The sequence below is a fragment of the Vulpes vulpes genome, chromosome 9 (genome assembly GCF_048418805.1).
Source record: "Vulpes vulpes isolate BD-2025 chromosome 9, VulVul3, whole genome shotgun sequence".
In the NCBI taxonomy this organism is placed as follows: domain Eukaryota; kingdom Metazoa; phylum Chordata; class Mammalia; order Carnivora; family Canidae; genus Vulpes; species Vulpes vulpes.
In genome coordinates this window covers 17047264-17067055 of record NC_132788.1, presented here as the reverse complement: position 1 = coordinate 17067055, position 19792 = coordinate 17047264, and the positions used below count along the sequence as shown (strand labels likewise).

The 19792-nt window shown below is 43.3% G+C and overlaps 1 protein-coding gene across 2 annotated transcripts in view; it reads left to right on the top strand.

The window, feature by feature from the left end:
• BIN3 (bridging integrator 3) overlaps nt 1–19792 on the top strand; it is a 44268-nt gene that overhangs the window by 4300 nt on the left and 20176 nt on the right. For both annotated transcript variants that reach the window (XM_026007937.2, XM_072719493.1), the window contains one exon: nt 19458–19506. In XM_026007937.2, the coding sequence (XP_025863722.1) occupies nt 19458–19506 (49 nt within the window). The remainder of the gene's footprint in view (nt 1–19457; nt 19507–19792) is intronic.

Below are 19792 nucleotides of genomic sequence, written 5' to 3'. Positions count from 1 at the left end.
AGGGGCATCTGGCTGGCTCCATGGGCAGAGCACGTGACTCTTGATCTTGGGGTCCTAAGCTTGAGCCCCATGTAGAGTGTAGAGATTACTAGAAAAAAAATTTAAAAAGGAAGACCATTCCCAAGTAGATTGGGCCCCAAAGGAAGGTATTTTACTTTGGCAGAGTGTATGAACTCTACCAGGGTGGTAGTGAATTACAAAAAGTCGCCAGTGTTCATACTGCAAGCAATAGAGGAAGTCCTGTGTCCTACACAGCTCCACGTGTTCTGGACCATCTCAGCTTCTTACTCTGAGGCCTTCCTGCCTTGGGCAGCCTTCCTACTCACTTCCTTGGACAGGCCAAACTCTTCCCAAGCTTTTTCCTCTTCTGTGGAGAGCATGGTCATGTCCAGAAGACAGGCCCCCCCTGGAGAGCCTGTGTGATGCTGTAGTTAACGTTGCTTTGGGCACAAATGTAAAGCATCTCACTCTTGTTTCTGCTGAAACATTCCCCTCTTGTAATGAGAGGGGAAGGGACTTTTTTTACATTTGGAAAGAGTCAGGTATCTTGAATCCCACAGCTTATTTGTCAAAGAGGTTTTGTTCTGTGTTATACTCTTTATGTGCATGTGTTGGGGTCACTTCGGAGTTGGCGGTTTAGTTATTAGGGTTGCTTCCCTGAACCCGTTATTTCAGTGGCTAATCCATTAAATATGGCCCATAACATGTTGCCATACAGATAATGCTCAATAAATATTTGTTGATCTGATGCTCATTGAACATTTCTACTGTACAAGGGCCTGTAGTAAATGTTGGGAGACATTGAAAAGGCTATAAGCATCAATGCCTGTCTTGAGCCAGCGTATAGAAAGTGCCAGGGATTCATGGGAATGACAGCCAATCGCTAAATGTTGGGGTGACATCAAGAAAGATTTCAACCAGAAGATGTGATTTTAGCTGAACCTTGACTAGTGAGTGTGCACTGTCGCAGTGGGCAGTCAGAGAAGGGTCCAGGTAGAAGAATAGCCTTGACAAGGTGTGTGGAGACAATGCATCAAGTATTCGACACGGTCCATCAGGAGGCCAGCATGGGTTTCTCAAATAGGGATTTGAGTGGAGGCTTCGTTGATGACAGCTGGCCCCATAGTCAGGGCCATGTTGTCAGTGCTTTCAGTGCAATGCCGAGGAACTGAACTGAGCCGAGGCTTTTGAAAATTGAAGGGATTTGAGCATGGAAGTGGCATGGGGAAATCAGTGATTTAATCAGATGAATTTGGCGGTGGTCTATACAAGAGCTCAGAGGAGAGGAAGCATGGAGCCATGGGGACTGACTGGGCCAGTAGCTTCCAAATTTTTTTGACCACAACTTGCAGTCAGAAATACCTTTGATATAACAGCACACATACATTTATACTTCAGATAAAAACTTTACATGGTATATGTCTAATGTACTCTAGCATTTTCTGTTATATTCTATTTCATATTTAAAAGAATGGTGTATTCAGTTGATCCTATGACTAATTTTGATAGGTTTACAGTGGAGTAACATGTAGCAGCAAACGTGATTGATGCATGACCCCAGTTAGAAAAACACTGATCTAGGAGTTCATTGCAGGTATTCAGACTATAAGCCAACGCCTGTAACTCAAGCCAGCTAAAGGTAGCATTGTTAGTTTATTTGTTTGTGTTTCGTGGGTTATAATAATAAACCTAGGAGTAACTATAAAGAACCCCAGCTGTGTGCTTTTTAGGAACTTAATCCAGAGATGTGAAAGCTGTCAATCACTTTATAGAAAAGAAAACCCAAGTGGACAAAAGCCTTTTACCAAGATGTTGGTTTGTTAGTAATCAGGGGAAAGCAAAGATGCCATTGCACAGCCATCCAACTGGCAACAATTTTAAAGTCAGGCAAGGGCCAAGTATCTTAAGGATGAGGAGCAGTGGGAGCTGGCTGTCCACTGGCATCAGGAGTGCAGAGTGGTGTGGGGGGTGGAGGTGTAAATTGATACAACCCCTTTGGAGATTTCTACAGTGCCTCTGGCAATAGGAAACATTCGCACCCCCTCACTCAGAGAAACTCCTGCCCTGGTGCAGCAGGAGACTATAAGGGAGGGTGAGTTGCTTCATTGTCTGTAGATGTCCAGCCTCTACAATGTGATATATTTACATAATGAAACATGTAATCATTAAAATGAATGAAGTAGAACTATATATATCAGCATGGACAAAATCTCAGAAGCATAATGCTGGACATAAGTTAGTTTCCAAGTGATACATTCAGTATTATTCTATTTACATAAAGTTCAAGCCTGTAAAACAATACTATGTTGTGCTCACAGATTTAAATGTATGTAGTGAAAGTATGGGAATAATGCCTACTAAATGCAGGGCAGCAGTTACCACTAGGGTGAGGAGGAGGAGAGAAAAGAAGATGGAATGGGGCTGTAGCATTCAGGGAACTCCAGCAGTATTGGAGATGCTGCATTGCTAAAAGAGTAAGATCTGAAATAAGTGTGGCTTCATGTTAGAACCTGATGGTGCTAAGTGAATGCATGAGTGTTTATTAGTATTCTCTGTAATTTTTTGAGTGTTTACAATCATTTATAATAGTTTCTATTAACTTTTGTCATGCCTCGCCTGACTGGCATCACGGCTAGGGTTGACCTCACTGTTCATGGCAAGAGAATTATTGCCTTGCCCAGCCAGTAGGTGAGGATGACCTAGGGAGGTAGGCCTAGAAGCGAGTTTCCATCCCCCTTCTCTGTCCTGCTATCAGACCTTCCGCAGAGAAGGGAAAAGGTCAGTGCAAGCTCTTTGTGTAATTCCCAATTGGTTAGAGACAGGAGTGAACGTGAGATCAGAGGTAGTGCCTCAGAAGCTAAACAGTTGGTCTGGTGCTTCTCAGGGTCTGTTGGTGTCTGAGCCACTGTTCGCCCATCAGAATGGGAAGCAGGCATTGGAGGCTTCTCTCTGGCTTGTTGAGTAAGCAGGATAAGCTTTTCACCTCAGAAAGCCTTCTGTTTTCCTTTTATAAAATGGGGAAATGCATCTTCTAAGGAGCTACAAAACAAACAAATAAACAGAATACCTCCCTGAATTGCCTTCCTTCCTTTCGTTTTCCTGACCTTTAGATGCTTCATCAGCCTCCAGACTTCTGTCACAACTCCTTTCACTACTCAGGAGGAAGTCCCCATTCACTGTAGGCAAATGGATTAACTTGGGCCTGGCAGTGATGCACACTATGTATGATACGGGACTGCTGCTTGCCCCCAAAGCAGAAAAAAGCATTTCAGGTTTCCTAACCATACTTACCTCTGTGCAACTGTGTGTGAACCACCCCCTCAGGCCTCAGTTTGATCATCATCATCAAAATATCACCACCACTGTCTTTCCAGCAAATACTTACAGGCTGCTGAATATATGTCAGGAACTATTTTAAGCACTAAACTCATTTAGTCCTCTTAGCGACCCGACCCTACATAATATGTATGTTCTTGTCCAATTCTAGGCAAGGAAACTGAGAGCCAGCAAGGTTAGGTAACTTGTCCAGAACCTCACAGCTGGCAGTCTGTCCCCCGATGCAGCGCACCGTCTCTTGTGAGGAATACAGCAGTGGACCGCTTTAAATGAACTGATGTATCAAAAGCACCTAGCACAAACCTGCAATAGGAGATGCTCAATAAATGGTCACGTGAATTGGAGGATTTCTAAGATTTTACGCGCTGTGAGATCTCACTGAACAGTCTGTGATTCATTCTATCTCAACTTCTCAGAGGTCAGCCTGGGGAGCAGTGGGGGGGAAGGAGGGATCACAGCTGAGCTGGGGGATTGTTCTGGTCCAAGTGACAAATCAGCCAAGTCACAGAGTCATGCCTTTTATTTTTAAACACACACATACCTCCTCGGACGGGTGGTGAGTTAGGGTAGCGTGTGTGTTCTGGTTTTAGATCTGGCTAGTTTAAGGGAAAGGCTGACAGGAGGGGGGATGGTGGAGAGGCTGTGGTCAGAGGTGCTGGAAATGGCCATTTCACAGCTCTGTTTTCCTCCATTTCCCCTTCGGATGGGGTCTCTCACACCCTTGCTCGGGCTGAACTCTCGATGGCCGGGTGACACTGTGGCCAGCTGGCCTTACAGAAAGGATGACATCCAGCAAACAGCTGTTCTGCCGGAGCCAGCTGCCTCTCCATAAGCCCTGCCCTGGCCCCGGCCCTGTTTCCCCTTGGAGCATCAAGGTGGTGGTAGCCTTGGTGGGCCCTCAGACCAGAGAAGGCAACGACCCAAGGATAGGGTAACAGAAGGATGGGGGGAGGAGGGGCTTGTCCTTCCAGCCTGCAGAAGCTTCTGCTTTTCGCCCACCTTCCTGCTCTTGCCGAGACAGTGACTCAGGCCCAGACCACTCCCCGGGGAGCCAGGATTTCAGCCACTATCAACTGCCGCCTACTCTTTGCTCAGCCCTCCCTTCGTTCTCACCTCCCTCACCTCCTCCCTCCCCCCCCAAAACTGTGATCCATCAGAAAGATGTGGGGTGGGGTGGGCTGAATCATTTCAGGGTTCTTTCCACCCCCAAGCCAGACCGAGGGCTCATTCACATTCAGTAGAAACAACTTGCAGAGGCCAAGGCCAAGGTGAAGACCAGGGAGGAATGTGTAGGTTCCAGCTTCTTTTCACTCTTCATTGTAATGGAAGTGGAGGACTCTCTGAAGAAGGCGGGGCTTGAGGGATCTGCTGGGGTGACCAGGGGATCCCCACCCAACTGCCATCTGGGCCTGCCTCTTGTCTCTGCCTCTGCAGTCGAGGGGGTGGGGAAACAAAAGATTGAGAAACCTAGCAAATTGAAAATGCAAAAGAGCTGTTTTTGTAAATAGACATTACACAAGAGCAGGAGTTTTTCTGGAAAGGTTTTACTGAGATGGACAGAATTAGCCAACTGGCATCATGCTGCTAATAGAGATATTTACTGTTTGAAAAAGTATATTTGTAGCTTTGGAGAACATCCTGTTGACTTTTCTTTATCGTGAAAGTGAATTTTCCCCCTTTCCCTCTGTGCACATAGAACTTTTTTTTTCTTTTTGAGGTGGAGCACGTTGAGGGTTGGAGAAGGGGAGGCTCAAGAGAATTGTTTTCTCCGTTTTGTTGCTGAGACCAAAATATCCCTTCTCCTGCCCTCTGGTGCTCATATTTACGGATTGGCAAACAGAACCAACCAAGGAATTCTCGTCCAGAGGCTAGGAGCACCGAGCCCTCTTGATTTCTTCCAGAGCAGAGAGAGAATCTTTGGGGAGCAAGCCCTGTCTTCTCTCTGGACCTCATCTCACCCACCTGATGCCACAGGAAGAATCCCGAGGGGAGCTGTGAGGAGGAGGGGGACAAAGGTTCTGAGGCCCAGTGACCGTCTCCGGGTCCTGGCGGACTGCCAGCCTTGGCTCCACAGTTCCAGCTGGGCCAGGGCTCCGCTGTCCTCTGAGATGCCACGATGCTCTTACTCTTGCCACGTGCGTTCCAGAGCAGCTGTTTCTCCCGAGGAAGTCCCTGCGTCCCAGCAGGGTTCTAGAACCACAGGGATGAGAGCAGGGAGACAGTGTTGAGAAGCAGAGAAAAAAGGCAAAGAGCTGCTTGAAGTGTTAGTCCTTCTGCTCTGTCTTCTGGCTCTCTCCTGGCCACCTTTCACCGTGTCAGTGGCAGAGAATCTGTTCTTCCCTCAGGGTACCTGCCCCAGTTTTCAGGCTATTGAGGGGAGCATATCTGCCATTTGGCAGCCTTGGAATAAATCCAGGAGACTCTTTTCCCGTCATATTTCCTCTTAAGCTCTTCAAAATATTAGTTTTGGGGGCGCTTGGGTGGCTCAGTCGGTTAAGTGACTGACTCTTGATTTCGGCTCAGGTCATGATCTCAGGAGCATGAGATGGAGCCTGAGGTTGGGCTTGTGCTCAGTGGGAAGTCTGCTGGAGACTCTCTCTCTCCCTCTCTCCCCCTGCTTGTGGGCACACTATCTCTCTCTCTCTCTCTCTCTCTCTCTCTCTCTCTCTCTCTCAAGTAAATAAATCTTTCACAAGAAAATAAAATAGTTTTCCCTCAACCCATATTCAGATAACATGTCTAGCCAGGCTTTACTGCCAATGCCAAAAGCTAGCTCCGTTTTCACAGTCTCCACCGAGTAAACTTTCCCCTGTCCCCAACTGTTGCTTGTGGCTGGGAATATCATCCTTTTAGGTTGGTTTTGGTTAGATAAGGACTGGGAAACCAAAGACAATGATACTACTTTTCTTTGTTGTTTATAAAGCCTTCTCTGAGACTAATTTTTTTCAGGAACCTTAAATTAAATGGGGGTATGGTGTTATATAGGGCCCTTGGGGCAACATAACCGGTTTACTCATTTATTTAGCCACTTATCCAACGCTTACTATGTGCATCAAACTGGACTATACACTTCCTGAGATCACAGAATGAGTCAGTCTTGTTCATCCTGATAGCCCTAGCACCTAGCATAGTTCTAGGTATAAAGGAAGCCCTCAGTAAATATTTACTGAATATTCATTCAATGAAAGGTACTTACAGAAGTTGCAAAAAAGCATAACATTCAGTCCCTGCACTTGAGGGCTTATGTGTCATCAGAAAGCAAGACAGATAAACAGCAAGTTGGTTAGCCTAACCCTTTACTGGGCAGAGTGTAACAGTGAATCACAGCACTAGGTCTGAGAGAACAAACTGGGCATCTAAATGCATGCAGAAAAAGCTGTGATATAACTCAAAAATCCAACCTTTGTATCTTTTAGGAAACCAGGAACAAAAAGATATTTCCTTACCATTAGGAGGCTTCCTGGCTGAAACCAGTAGACTTTTTCATATTTAATAGTGAAAGGTCAGCCTCGAAGCATCCTTACTAAAGTCAGACTTATTTTTCTACAATTTCAGGCCAATGCTACAGACAAGACAAGAAATGGGTACAAAATATCAGGAAAGAAAAGGGAAGTTTTATCATTATTTTCAGGTGCTATAACTATCTGTTTGGAAAACCTAATTCTTTTTTTCCTAGCTGAATTTCTCAGGCTATATAGGCTAAGTATGTAGGTGTGATGACTGGGTCAGGGTAAATATTTAATACCCAGTAGCTTTCCTGTGTACCAGGACAATAAAATGAAAGGGAATTCCACTTGCAGTAAACCAAGTGGAATTGGTTCCGTGTGTAGGGCTAAAAATTTCACATGTAAGTGTTATTTTGGGATCTTGATATTCAGCAAAATAAAAGTAGAGGACCTATATGAAAAAACTCTTAAGACTAAAGCACATGATAAAAAAAAAAAGGCCTAAATGAGGGATACCTGGGTGGCTCAATGGTTGAGCCTTCGGCCCAGGGCATGATCCTGGAGTCCTGGGATCAAGTCCCACATCAGGCTCCCTGCATGGGGCCTGCTTCTCTCTTTGCCTACATCTCTGTGTCTCTCATGAATAAATAAAATCTTTAAAAAAAAAAAAAAAAAGACTTAAATGAATGGAAAGAAATATTTTGGCCTTGAATGAGCCAACCTAATATTTGTAAAAATGTAGGCTCTTCAAAAGTTAATCTATAAATATAATGCATTTTTAGTAATAAGTATCCTGGGGTGGGGGCGGGGGGCAGACAGCATATGACTTTGAAGTTCATCTTGAATATCAAGACAAATTAATTACCTGAAGTGAAATGTAATGAGAAGGGATCTGTTTGGATAGGTATTAAGAACTCTTATAAACCTAAATAATTAAATCTATGTTATTGGCAAAGGACAGGTCTGTGGTATGGAATAAAAGTATTTAACACTAAAGAAATTATTTCTTGGGGATCCCTGGGTGGCTCAGTGGTTTAGTATCTGCCTTTGGCCCAGGGCATGATCCTGGAGTCCCGGGATCAAGTCCCACATCAAGCTCCCTGCATGGAGCCTGCTTCTCCCTCTGCCTGTGTCTCTGCCTCTCTCTTTGTGTGTCTCTCATGAATATATAAATAAAATCTTTAAAAAAAAAAAAAGAAAAGAAAAGAAATGATTTCTCAAAGACAGTTTATTTTTAAATTAGGTTAAAATAACTGGCTAACCATACACTCAAACTCTAAATAGAATAAGGATTTATTTTTTATTTAAAAAAATTTTTAAAGATTTTATTTATTAGAGAATGAGAGAGAGCATGAGCGGGGGGGGGAGGGGCAGAGGGACAGGGAGAAGCAGACTCCCTGCTGAGCAGGGAGCCCTATGGAGGGCTTGATCCCAGGACCCTGAGATCATGACCCAAGCCTAAGGCAGACGCTTAACTGACAGAGCCACCCAGGTGCCCCTGGAATAAGGATTTAAATATAAAAAGTACACCACTAAAATTCATCTGGAAATGCAAGGGACACAGAACAGCCAAAACAATCTTGGCAAAGTTGGAGGGCTTACTGCTTCTCAACCGCAAAACTCTCAACAAAAGTCCAGGAATTAGGACATTGTGATACTACCATAAAGATAGTGTAGGTCAATGGAATCGAAATAAGAGTCCATAAATAAACCCTTAACATTTATGGTCAGTTGATTTTCTTTTTTTTAACAAGGATGCCAAGACAGTTGAATAAGGATGGAATAATCTTTTCAACGGTGCCAGAATAACTGGGTATCCACATGCGAAAGAATGAAGGGAGGCCCGTACCTCACACCACACACAAAAATTAACTCAAAATGGATCAAAGTCCTGAGTGTAAAAGCTAAAACTATAAAATCTTAAGAAGAAAATATAGGGGTGAGTCTTCGTGACCTTGAATTTTTTTTTGACCTCTGCTTTTTTTTTTTTAAGATTTTATTTATTTATTCACGAGAGACAGAGATATAGGCAGAGGGAGAAGCAGGCTCCATGCAGGGAGCCCGATGTGGGACTCGATCCCAGAACTCCAGGATCACGCCCTGGGCCAAGGCAAGATGCTCCACTGCTGAGCCACCCAGGCATCCCGTGACCTTGAATTTGGCAAAGAATTCTTAGATGTGTAATCTTAGAATTAGATTCTAATTCTTAGAATTCTTAGATACCAAAAAGCACAAACAACAAGAGAAAAAATAGATTGGACTTCTTCAAAACCTAAAACTTTTGTGCTTCAAAAGAAACCACTAAAAGAGTGAAATAAACAACTCACAAATGAGAGAAAATGTTTGCAAATCATATATCTGATTAGAAACTTATACCCAAGGCAGCCCCGATGGCACAGTGTTTTGGCACTGCCTTCAGCCTGGGGTGTGATCCTGGAGACCCGGGATCAAGTCCCACATTGGGCTCCCTGCATGGAGCCTGCTTCTCCCTCTGCCTGTGTCTCTGCCTCTCTCTCTCTCTCTCTGTGTCTGTCATGAATAAATAAATAAAATATTTTTTTAAAAAAAGAAAAGAAACTTATACCCAGAATAGATGAAGAACTCTTAACAACTCAACAATAAAAAAAGACAACCCATTTTTAAAATAGGCAAAGGGTTGGAATAGATGTTTCTCCAAAGAAGACATTTAAACGACTGATAAGCACATGGAAAGATACTCAACATCATTAGTCATGAGAGACATGCCAGTCAAACTGCGATGAAATAACCCTCGTACTCGCTGGAATGGCTAAAATAAAAAAGACAATGACAAGTGTTGGTGAGGATGTGGAGAAATTGGAACCCTCACTTACTGCTGGTGATTTTAAAATGGCACAGCCATGTTAGAGAAGTCTGGCAGCTCTGCAGAAATGTAAGCATGGACTTAACCATATGGCCCCAGCAGTTTCACTCCTAGGTATATACCCAAGAGAAATGAAAATATACGTCCATGCAAAAACATGTGCAGCATTTATAATGGCCAAAAAAATAGAAACAGCCCAAGTGTCCATCACCCAGTGAATGATAAATGGAAAGTGGATTTGTGGATAAAGATGGTATATCCCTACAATGGAATATTATTCGGCGATAAAAGAGGAATGAAGTCATGATATATGCCACAATGTGGACGATCCTTGAAAACATTTTGCTAAGTGAAAGAAGCCAACACAAAAGACTTCTTATTACATAATGCCATTTATATGAAATGTCCATCCTAGGACATTCCATAGATATAGTAGATTAATGGTTTGCCTGGGGGCTGACTGCTAATAGATACGGGGTTTCTTTTGGGGTGATGAAAATATTCTGAAGTTGGATTGTGGTGATGGTTAACTCTCTAACTGTACTGAAATTGTACAGTGAGTGAATATTATGGTATGTGAATTATATCTCAATAACGTTATTTAAAACTTAATAAAAATCAGCTTCCAAGTAAAGATGACAGATTGAATGCATATATCTAAGTTATCTCCCTCACAAATCCCCCAAAAAACAGTAAAGTGATTTTTTTTTTTTAAGGCACAGATCTACAAATTCAGGGAGAATAGAGACATCAGCCACATTTAGGAATTGGAATGCAGTAACATGCAGTAACAGTTTTAAATTCCAAGAAACCCAAATCCTAAACTGGCATTTAGGAAAACCAAGAGCCCTCATGACTTACATTATTGAATCTTCAAAAGTACAGGAATTGGTGGCAATAGGAACTTCTAGAAGTGGGGTGAGGCCAAGCACTCAGATCAGAAGGACTGCTTAAAAGTGGTTTCTGAGTAAAATTTTTTTTTTAAGATTTTATGTATTCATGAGACACAGAGAGAGAGGGAGAGACACAGGCAAGAGGAAGAAGCAGGCTCCCTGCAGGGAGCCTGATGCGGGACTCAATCCCAGGACTCTGGGATCAGGCCCTGAGCCAAGAGCAGACACTCAACAACTGAGCCAACCAGGCATCCCTCTGAGTAAGTTTAGAGCCCTGCCATCTCCTCCACAACTCCAGTGTCCCTGGGAGACTGTCCCTGCCTCACCCTAGCAAAAGAATGAAGGGGCCCCACCCCTTGGAGAGTATGAGACAGGGAGTTCCTCTACTAGGCACACAAAGGTGGATTTACTGTGTGAAAACTACTTAATAAGGTTTAAGCTTTGGGGCCCCTGACTTCCATGAACCTTGTCCAAGGCCCCAGAAGGAACCCTGGTGATGTGTTCACATGATGCTGGGTTTTTGTAAACATCAAAAATATATTTATACTGCACTCAGTTAAGAAAACCTCTGCCTTCACTTCCTCCTTTTTCTGCTTATACTACTCGTGTCAGGCAGCTTTGGAGTAGCACAGGCCTTTCTGGAGATGTGACCTGAGGGTTGAACAGGGAGTATGCTGTTTTAGCTGCAATTTGTCGACATTTGAAAACTTTGATGAAACCATGAGATATTGCAGATTCCTGAATGGCAGATATACGAGTCCCTCTTCTTGTCCTCTTTAAATGTACTTAAAAACTAAGGGAAAGGGCACCTGGTTGGCTCAGTCAGTAGAACTTGCAACTTGATCTTGGAATTGTGAGTTCAAGCCGCACGTTGGGCCTAGAGCTTACTTTAAAAAAAAAAAATTGTACGCCTTCAACTTTCACAATGCTATATATATCTATTATGTCTCAATAAAGCTGGAAAACATTTTTTTTTATTTTTATTTATTTATGATAGTCACAGAGAGAGAGAGAGGCAGAGACACAGGCAGAGGGAGAAGCAGGCTCCATGCACCGGGAGCCCGACGTGGGATTCGATCCCGGGTCTCCAGGATCGCACCCTGGGCCAAAGGCAGGCGCCAAACCGCTGCGCCACCCAGGGATCCCTGGAAAACATTTTTAAAAGAAGAAAAAAAGCTAAGAGGAAAATTGGGTCAAAAATAATGGAACACAATATAAAAGTGACAAAGGTGAGCAATTAAATCAAGAAATTCTGAAATCAAAGTACAACAAAATATTTTCAAATTGTACTAAAAACTAGTGACTCATTATGAGAACGAGATCAGTTTTAAATAGCAGCAGTTGCTTGATAATCTAGTTAAAGAGGAGGAGCAAATCATGAACACATTGATAAAACATTTACATTTTTTAACATGAAAGATAACGAAGATGACATAACTCATGATGTACCCTCTTCCAGGGACATCAGTGACAAAACAGTTAACTCCACTAATTCAGAGAGTGGTTAAGATTAGTAATCATACAAGAAAACCTGAAATGTGTCCTAGAATCTTAGTTTATTTATGAAGGAAACATGAGATTTTCCTAAATTTTACAAGTCCTAAAATTTATAGTATATTTATATATTACTGGTAAGCCAAAAAAAAAAGCTTTTCTAAACTGTCAGTAATAGAAAACAAATCTTAGTCAACCCTACTAGAGGAAAGCTGAATTACCTTTCTTTTCTCTCTAAGAAAATGATGGTACCCACTCTGTGTCATATAAAGAGGCAATCACAGACTACGCAGCCAAAAAAATGTAGGGAAATGAATACAGAGGTGTGTCAGGCAGATGATTAATAAAAATATTAGGTGATTCTTGATTTTCTGATGTTCATGTTATTTGTCAGCTTTTATAACTTATAATTTGTTATGTTCTTTTCTCTGTCTAAATAAATACTTTCCTGCCTATTTTTATATTTGGGTTTTTTTTTTAAGTTTTTTTAAAGATTTCATTTTTAAGTAATCTCTATACCCAACATGGGGCTTGAACTCACAACCCAGAAATCAAAAGTCACACATGCGGGGATCCCTGGGTGGCTCAGCGGTTTAGTGCCTGCCTTCACGCCCAGGGCATGATCTTGGAGTCCTGGGATCGAGTCCCACATCGGGCTCCCTGCATGGAGCCTGCTTCTCCCCCTGCCTGTGTCTCTTCCTCTCTCTCTCTCTCTCTCTCTCTCATGAATAAATAAATAAAACCTTAAAAAAAAAAAAGAAAAAAGTCACACACGCTACCAGCTGAGCCAGCCAGGCACCCCATCTTGTTTTTATATTTGTGAATTGGCATCCTTTTTCTTTAAAAGGGCATGCAAAATCACATAAGCTAAAAAAAAAAAAAAATCACATAAGCTACAGGCCCACAAATTGTAAGCCCAGTTGAAGGCCAGACTGCATTGTAAGCCCAGTTGAAGGCCAGACTGCATCCTGAAGGCAGGAATGAAGTGAAGGAATGCATGGGGAGGGCTGACACAACCCTTCGCCTCACATGTGTGTGCATGTGACCTCTTCTCACTGAGCCCTCAGAACACTCCATGGCGAGACAGCAGAAGAATCTTCTCTAGGAAAATTTACCTGCCCATGATTAGAGACAAGTACTAATGTCAGGGGCTCCCCCACAAGACTGCCCAGCCAGGCCACTCTACATAGTAGACAGACATCATCAGAGCACTCCCGGCTTCTAATCAGCTGTTTTGTCTCCTGTCACGCATGTGAGCAGACACCCAAGAATTACAATACTGCAAGGGGAGTGTTGAGAATAAAAAATGGAAACAAAAGCAGAAGACAACTTGAGGGGAAACTGAGACCACAGGAAGAAGAAATGTTTTCTAAAGCTATCATTAAAGTCTTTACAGAGATAAGGCATCCATGAAATAAAAAACAGGATACATAAAAAATAAAAATAAATTTAAAAAAAAAAACAGGACATCCTGAAAATTACAAAGAGCTCTCGGAAATTAAAATTATGATCACAGAAACAGGGCACCTGGCTGGCTTGGTCCGGAGAGCTTGCAGCTCTGGACTGGGGTCATGACCTCAAGCCCCACGTCGAGTGTAGAGATTACTTACCTAAATGAATAAAAACTTTGAAAAATGTATGATGGCAGAAATGGAAAAGTTGACAAGTGTTAGAGGATAAGAAAATGTTGAAAAATTGAAATTGTGGAAGCAACCAAGGAGGGTCTGCATTAGTATTACAAGAATTTCAGAAATAAGAGGCAGAAAAAATGGGAAGAAACCAACCACAACCACTTTTTAAAAAAAATTCCAGGACAGAAGATGATGAATTGCCAAACTGGAAGAGTGGCATTCAACTTCAATGAGTGAAATTAGACCCACAAGGTACATCACTGTGAAATTTCACACCGCCACCGCCAGGGACAAACATGATCCAATAAAGTTGCGTGAAGAAGTAGGTCACCTACAAAGGATAGAAACCAGGGTTCTTTAGACTTCACCACCGCAGTAGTAACTGTGAAAGGAGAAGCCAGCAAAGCAATGCCTTGGAGATTCTGAAAGATAAAGCCCAGCCCACATTCTATACCCAGTCAAACTAACTGGTGTGAGGCAGCATCAGAAGGGTTTTGGTTATGCAAAGTCTCAGAGTATGTGGCACTCACTTTTACTCCGCCCAAACAAGGAGTAAACCAACAAAGAGGAAGATGTGGATTCCAGGTGTTTGAGTTCCTGGGAGAAACAAACGGAATCTGGAATCCGTGTGAGGGAAGACACGGAATCTGGAATCCGTGTGAGGGAAGACACGGGGAGAGCCTGGGCCCCCAGCTGTGCACCAGGGCCCGAGCAGCTAGCTCACAGGCTGCCGCCAACACTGCTTCAAAGTGAACCCCCATACAAATGAACGTATTAGTGGTAGACTGGGACAGCTGAGACAGTGAGGGATAAATACATAGGAAATTCTGCACGTGCAAGAAAAATGACAGTTTCAGGGAAAGCAAAAACCTGCAATGTTATTAGTTATGTATGGCCGCGTAACAAATTACCCCACAACAGTAGTGTCTCAAAACAACAGTACCAGTTTCTGCAGGTCAGGAATTTGGGAGTGGCTTAGCTGGGGGGCTTGGCTCGAACACTGTCTTCTGAGGGTTTGGCTGAGGCTGAAAAATCTTGGCCGCTGCCACGTGTAGGAAGGAAAAGAAATCACATTATTGTCCTAATAGTTTACTTAGTATTGATCTAACCAAATCACATAACTATTTCGAGAAGAAGAGGAGATGCAGATGTGCCTCTGTGTAGTGGGGGTGGAGGCCTAGAAAAGGTTGGTTTGTTAAATCTTCCTCTTCCAAAATAAAAAGGCAGGAGCTAGTGCCTAAAACATAACAAGAAATAGCAATAGAAGCATTTTTATTTAGAGATGCAAGGGCACATGCCAAAAAAACCAGTGGAGTTGAAAGCGCTTGTCTTGGGCAAGTGAGACAAGGGTGGGGAAGGGAGGATAGAACCGAATGTTTCACTTAACAAACCTTAATGTCTTATTAAACTATGCCCACGTAGAACTCTGATGAAAGCAAACTTAGATTAATAAAAGGAAACCAATAAAATAAATTTAGGTGAATTTTTATATATTGGGGCGGAGAGGGCAGTTCTTTCTCACTAAGACACCAAAAGAAGACATCATAAAAAAGATTTGGTAGATTTGACTTCATACCGATTGGAAGCTTCTGTACATTAAACACATATGTACAGGGGATCCCTGGGTGGCTCAGCGGTTTAGCACCTGCCTTTGGTCCAGGGAGTGATCCTGGAGTCCTGGGATCAAGTCCCACATCAGGCTCCCTGCATGGAGCCTGCTTCTCCCTCTGCCCCTCTCTCTCTCTCTCTCTCTCTCTCTCTCTCTCTCTGTGGGTGTGTGTGTGTGTCTCCTGAATAAATAAATAAAATCTTTAAAAAATAAAAAAAAATAAACACATATGTACAGAAGGGAAGGGCAAACACTAAGCCAGAAAAAGAAAAAAAAATCCTGATAAAACAGGCCAAAGGGCTAGTGGTAAAATGTAAACCATCTCAATCTTTTAAAAAATGTAAACTGTCTCAATATGCCTCTAGGGTGATTTGGCAAATGTATCAAAGTCTTGGACATGTATATATCCTTTGACCTAGCGATTCCAATTCTAAGAATTTATCCTATGTGACTAGTTCTTGATGTACACAAAGATTTAGCTATTAGAGTTTTTTATAATAGAAGAAAAATTTGAGACAGTTGAAATGACCACCAGTAAGTGATGTGGGACACAAAAATAAAATGGTGAATGAAATACTAGGTAGCCTCTTACAAGTCAGCCTGGTGACAAACCACATACTGGCATATAAAAGCCCTTATGAGGGGGATCCCTGGATGGCTCAGCGGTTTAGCGCCTGCCTTTGGCCTGGGTGTGATCCTGGAGACCCGGGATCGAGTCCCACATCAGGCTCCCTGCATGGAGCCTGCTTCTTCCTCTGCCTGTGTCTCTGCCTCTCTCTCTCTCTCTCTCTCTTTCTCTCTCTCTGTCTCTCATGAATAAATAAGTAGATAATCTTTAAAAAAAAAAAAAAGCCCTCATGATATGTTTCCTTTATTCTTTAAAAGTTATGTAAATAGGGGATCCCTGGGTGCCTCAGCTGTTTGGTGCCTTCCTTTGACTCAGGGCATGATCCTGGAGTCCCGGGATCGAGTCCTGCATCGGGCTCCCGGCATGGAGCCTGCTTCTCCCTCTGCCTGTGTCTCTGCCTCTCTTTCTCTCTCTGTGTGTGTCTATCATGAACAAATAAATAAATCTTAAAAAAAAAGTTATGTAAATAGGCATATATACCCATGTACATATATGTACACACAGATTCAGGGTGTTGCTGTTTATTTTTCTGTGTGTGTGTGTGTGTGTGTGTGTTTATATTTTTCCATGTTTTCCAAGTGTTTGACACTGATCAGGTGTTATTTTTGTAGTCAAGGAAAAAACAAGGGATTTTTTTAGTTTATTTGAAAAATATGGAAAGTGCAAAGAAGAAAACAGTAATCACACACCACCCCAAATTAACCACTACTAACATTTGGCATATTTGCTTCAGATTCTCTTCTTTCTGCAAACTTTTAAAATATAATTAACACCAAAACATTAGCCTTGGTTATCTTTAGATATGAGACTGTGAGCTGTGTTTTGGGTTTTTTTCCTTCTTTTCCTTACCTTTCTCTCTCTCTCTCTTCCTCCCCTCCCCCATACTTTTCTGTATTTCCCAAGTTTTCTCTGATGATTGTATTTTACTTTTTAAAGGCATAAACTTCAATTAACTATAAAAGGTAGACTATTTTTAAATACCAAATAAAGTCTTAGGTATTTAGAAGAAGGTAACCAAGATTTTGGACTAGAGAACAGCTTTCATCAAGCTGGGAAAAGGAAAGGCATCCCATGTGGATGCAGTGGCCATAGGTCCCAGTTGCCCTGGATGGTCCAAGTTTTATGCCTGTCGTCCTGATGACATTTTGCACTCAGTTGACATGGTACATGTAACCTGTCATTTGTACAGAAGGAGCTGTGTTTGCACAGCCCCTTTCCTCCTAACAACACTGCTCTCTTCATTTCTTGTGTTTCCAGTCTTTTAAAGAACAATGAGCCCCTTTGAAATTCCATGGTGTTTTAAGGTTAGGTATTTTGATCAAATGATTTTTCTTACTTGCTTCAAATAAATATAACAAATTCATGTGAAAGAGTAGTAAACCATGAATAGCAGAGAGAGAAGTGGATTGTTTACTCCTAGTTCGGTTATGAAGGAGCAGAATGACCCTGGGCTAGTCATTGGACCTCTCCAGATTGGCTTTCTCATCTACAAAATGAGAGGGTTGAACTGGAACAATTTCTATGGTAACTTGCAATTCTAAAAATACTGTGATTCCAAATTAAGATTTAGAGAGGCTGTGGCACCACAAGTAATGGCATCTAAGTTCCTAATTTCTTTGTAGCTAGTCTGTAGTATTAGACTCCAAGTTAGAATCATTTTGAAGACCACTCAGAATTCTGTAGAATTCTCACCCAGCTCCTGTGTTCCTGCAATGAAGATTCAGTTTAGAATTCAAGTTTTATTAGATGGGCTGAAGGGACCCTCTATTCCATCTCCTTTGTCTTAGAGTTTAAGAAACTGAGTTCCAAAGAGATCGTGATTTGTCCACTACACAAAACTAGTCAGAGACGGAGACAGGCTTTCTGATTCCCAGGCTAGAGCTTGTTATTCCGCAACATGCTTCACACAGAACAGAGTCCATCTTTTCTCAATGCCACCAGGGCCTCATTTGCACTGTCACCAAAATGGTCCTTGAGGGCAGTTGTTTGCTGTACAAAACCATTCTGTCAATCAACTCCAGTCCCTAATTTTGGGAAGAATAACTGGGGGCACGAGGAGGGAACTACAGAGCTTAGCTCCCCTAACCTCTGTTCTTCAGATCTGAAGAAGGGAAAGAGCAATTTCGCCTTTTCTCTCCTTTTCAGTTCCAGAGCTTACCTTTCCCCCCTGCTAATTATATAGCCCTGATTATTTGTTTACAGAAGCCACGTGAATCAGCCAGCCCCCAAAGGGTTAATGCTCCTAAATTACCAGGCTGGGTTAACAATAAACAGGATGTCCTCCAGAAATTAAATTTAAACCACTGTGACTCAGGCTGGCCCATCCTCTCAACCGGATCGTTGTCTGGGGTTATTATCCGTGGTTAATTATACCATTGGGTTTAGCAACAGCGTTGGTCAGTTTGGGCCAAGAGAAAGCAGGCTTGGGCAGAAGGGGGTGCAGAGGGAAGGGGCGGTGGATGGGTGGGTGCGGCAGTGGAAGCGGGAGGTTTGAATGGGAGGGACTCTGGCTCCAGGGCGTGCCCTGAGTGCTACAGGGAATAGGAGTAGGAGTGGCATTGTCCCCTCAGTGTTGTTGTGGTGTCCCCTAAGTTGATCCCAGGGGGGCTTAACACACTTTTAGCTTGAGGGCCTCCCGGAGCCTCTGCTTCTCCAGCAGTTGGCACCCTGGTGTTTGCTTCTGGCCAGGCCACACTTCTCAGAATTGTAGAATCAGAATTTTCAGTGCCTCCAGGAAGCTCTGAATTATCCAGTTTAACCCTGTCCTTTCACAGAGCAGGAGATGGGTCCCAGGGCAGTCATTACCTGCTGAAGGGCAGCTGGCTCCTCAGAGGTGGAGGCAGCAGTGGGGCTGGTGCCTTGGTTTAGAGCCTAGACCTTGACCTTCCTTCTTTTAGGCCAAACTGTCGACCGTTTCCAATTGGGGAACCCGAGGTGCAAGAGCTTCCTAGCAAGTTCAGGACAAACTTGGGCTCGATTCAGATTCCTCTCTAAGTTAGCCACCTTTCAATTTTGTCACTTCTTACTGGAAATAACCTGGTTCTTCACGCCCCGATAGTTTGCTGTCTCCAGCCACATAGGAGGCTGTGCAGGGCTACTGTTCTCCCTCTAGAAAGAAGTAGTGAAGCACCTAATACAGACGATAAATGGTTCTTGTGGTGTTTTTTTAAATGCTTGTTTTCAAGGATGACAGCTACCTAGGCAAGCCTGTGATTTCTGACTTCACAGCCCCTCAGGACAGACTTACAGTGACCTGTTAGTGAAATGGCATCTCTGCTTTCCCACCTTCACTTCTGCAGTGTGTCTCAACACCAGAGTCTTGGTAGGAAAGATGGTCTGGAGCAGAAGGCTGCACCCAGGACTTCCAGCTGACACCGTCCATGGAAAGATCACTCTCCAGAGCCCAGCCTGGCTTCCGATGCCCTGAGACCCACGGGGCATGTGTCATGAGTGCTGAGGAGCAAGCCATGGCTGCTCTTTGCCTTCCTGGGGAATAGCAGCCTAGACTTCATCAATTATTTCCAGCCACATCCTTTCCCGCATCTCCTAAAAGACCCCTTTGTCTCTTTCTCTCATAGGATTCCTTTCAAGATTGGGCAGCCCAAGAAACAGATTGTCCCCAAAACAGTGAGTAACCCGATTCTTTCATTCTAAGACTCTGTCTCACGTGGCCTTTGCAGAGAACCAGAACTTTGACTCAGCACATCGTGGCACTGGGAGGGCAGATCCTGGGCTGCCTTCTTCCCAGCTGCATCACTCTAGAGCCTCGCCTAGACTGGGACTTGCAAGGGGCCTCCTAGCCTGGGACATTTTCCTGCCGCAGATCAGCCTGGGCTCGTCCCCGTCATCCTCAGGCAGGTCGAAGAAGTAGGTGATGGGTGAGGAGAAATCCATTGCTTCTGAATGGCCCAGC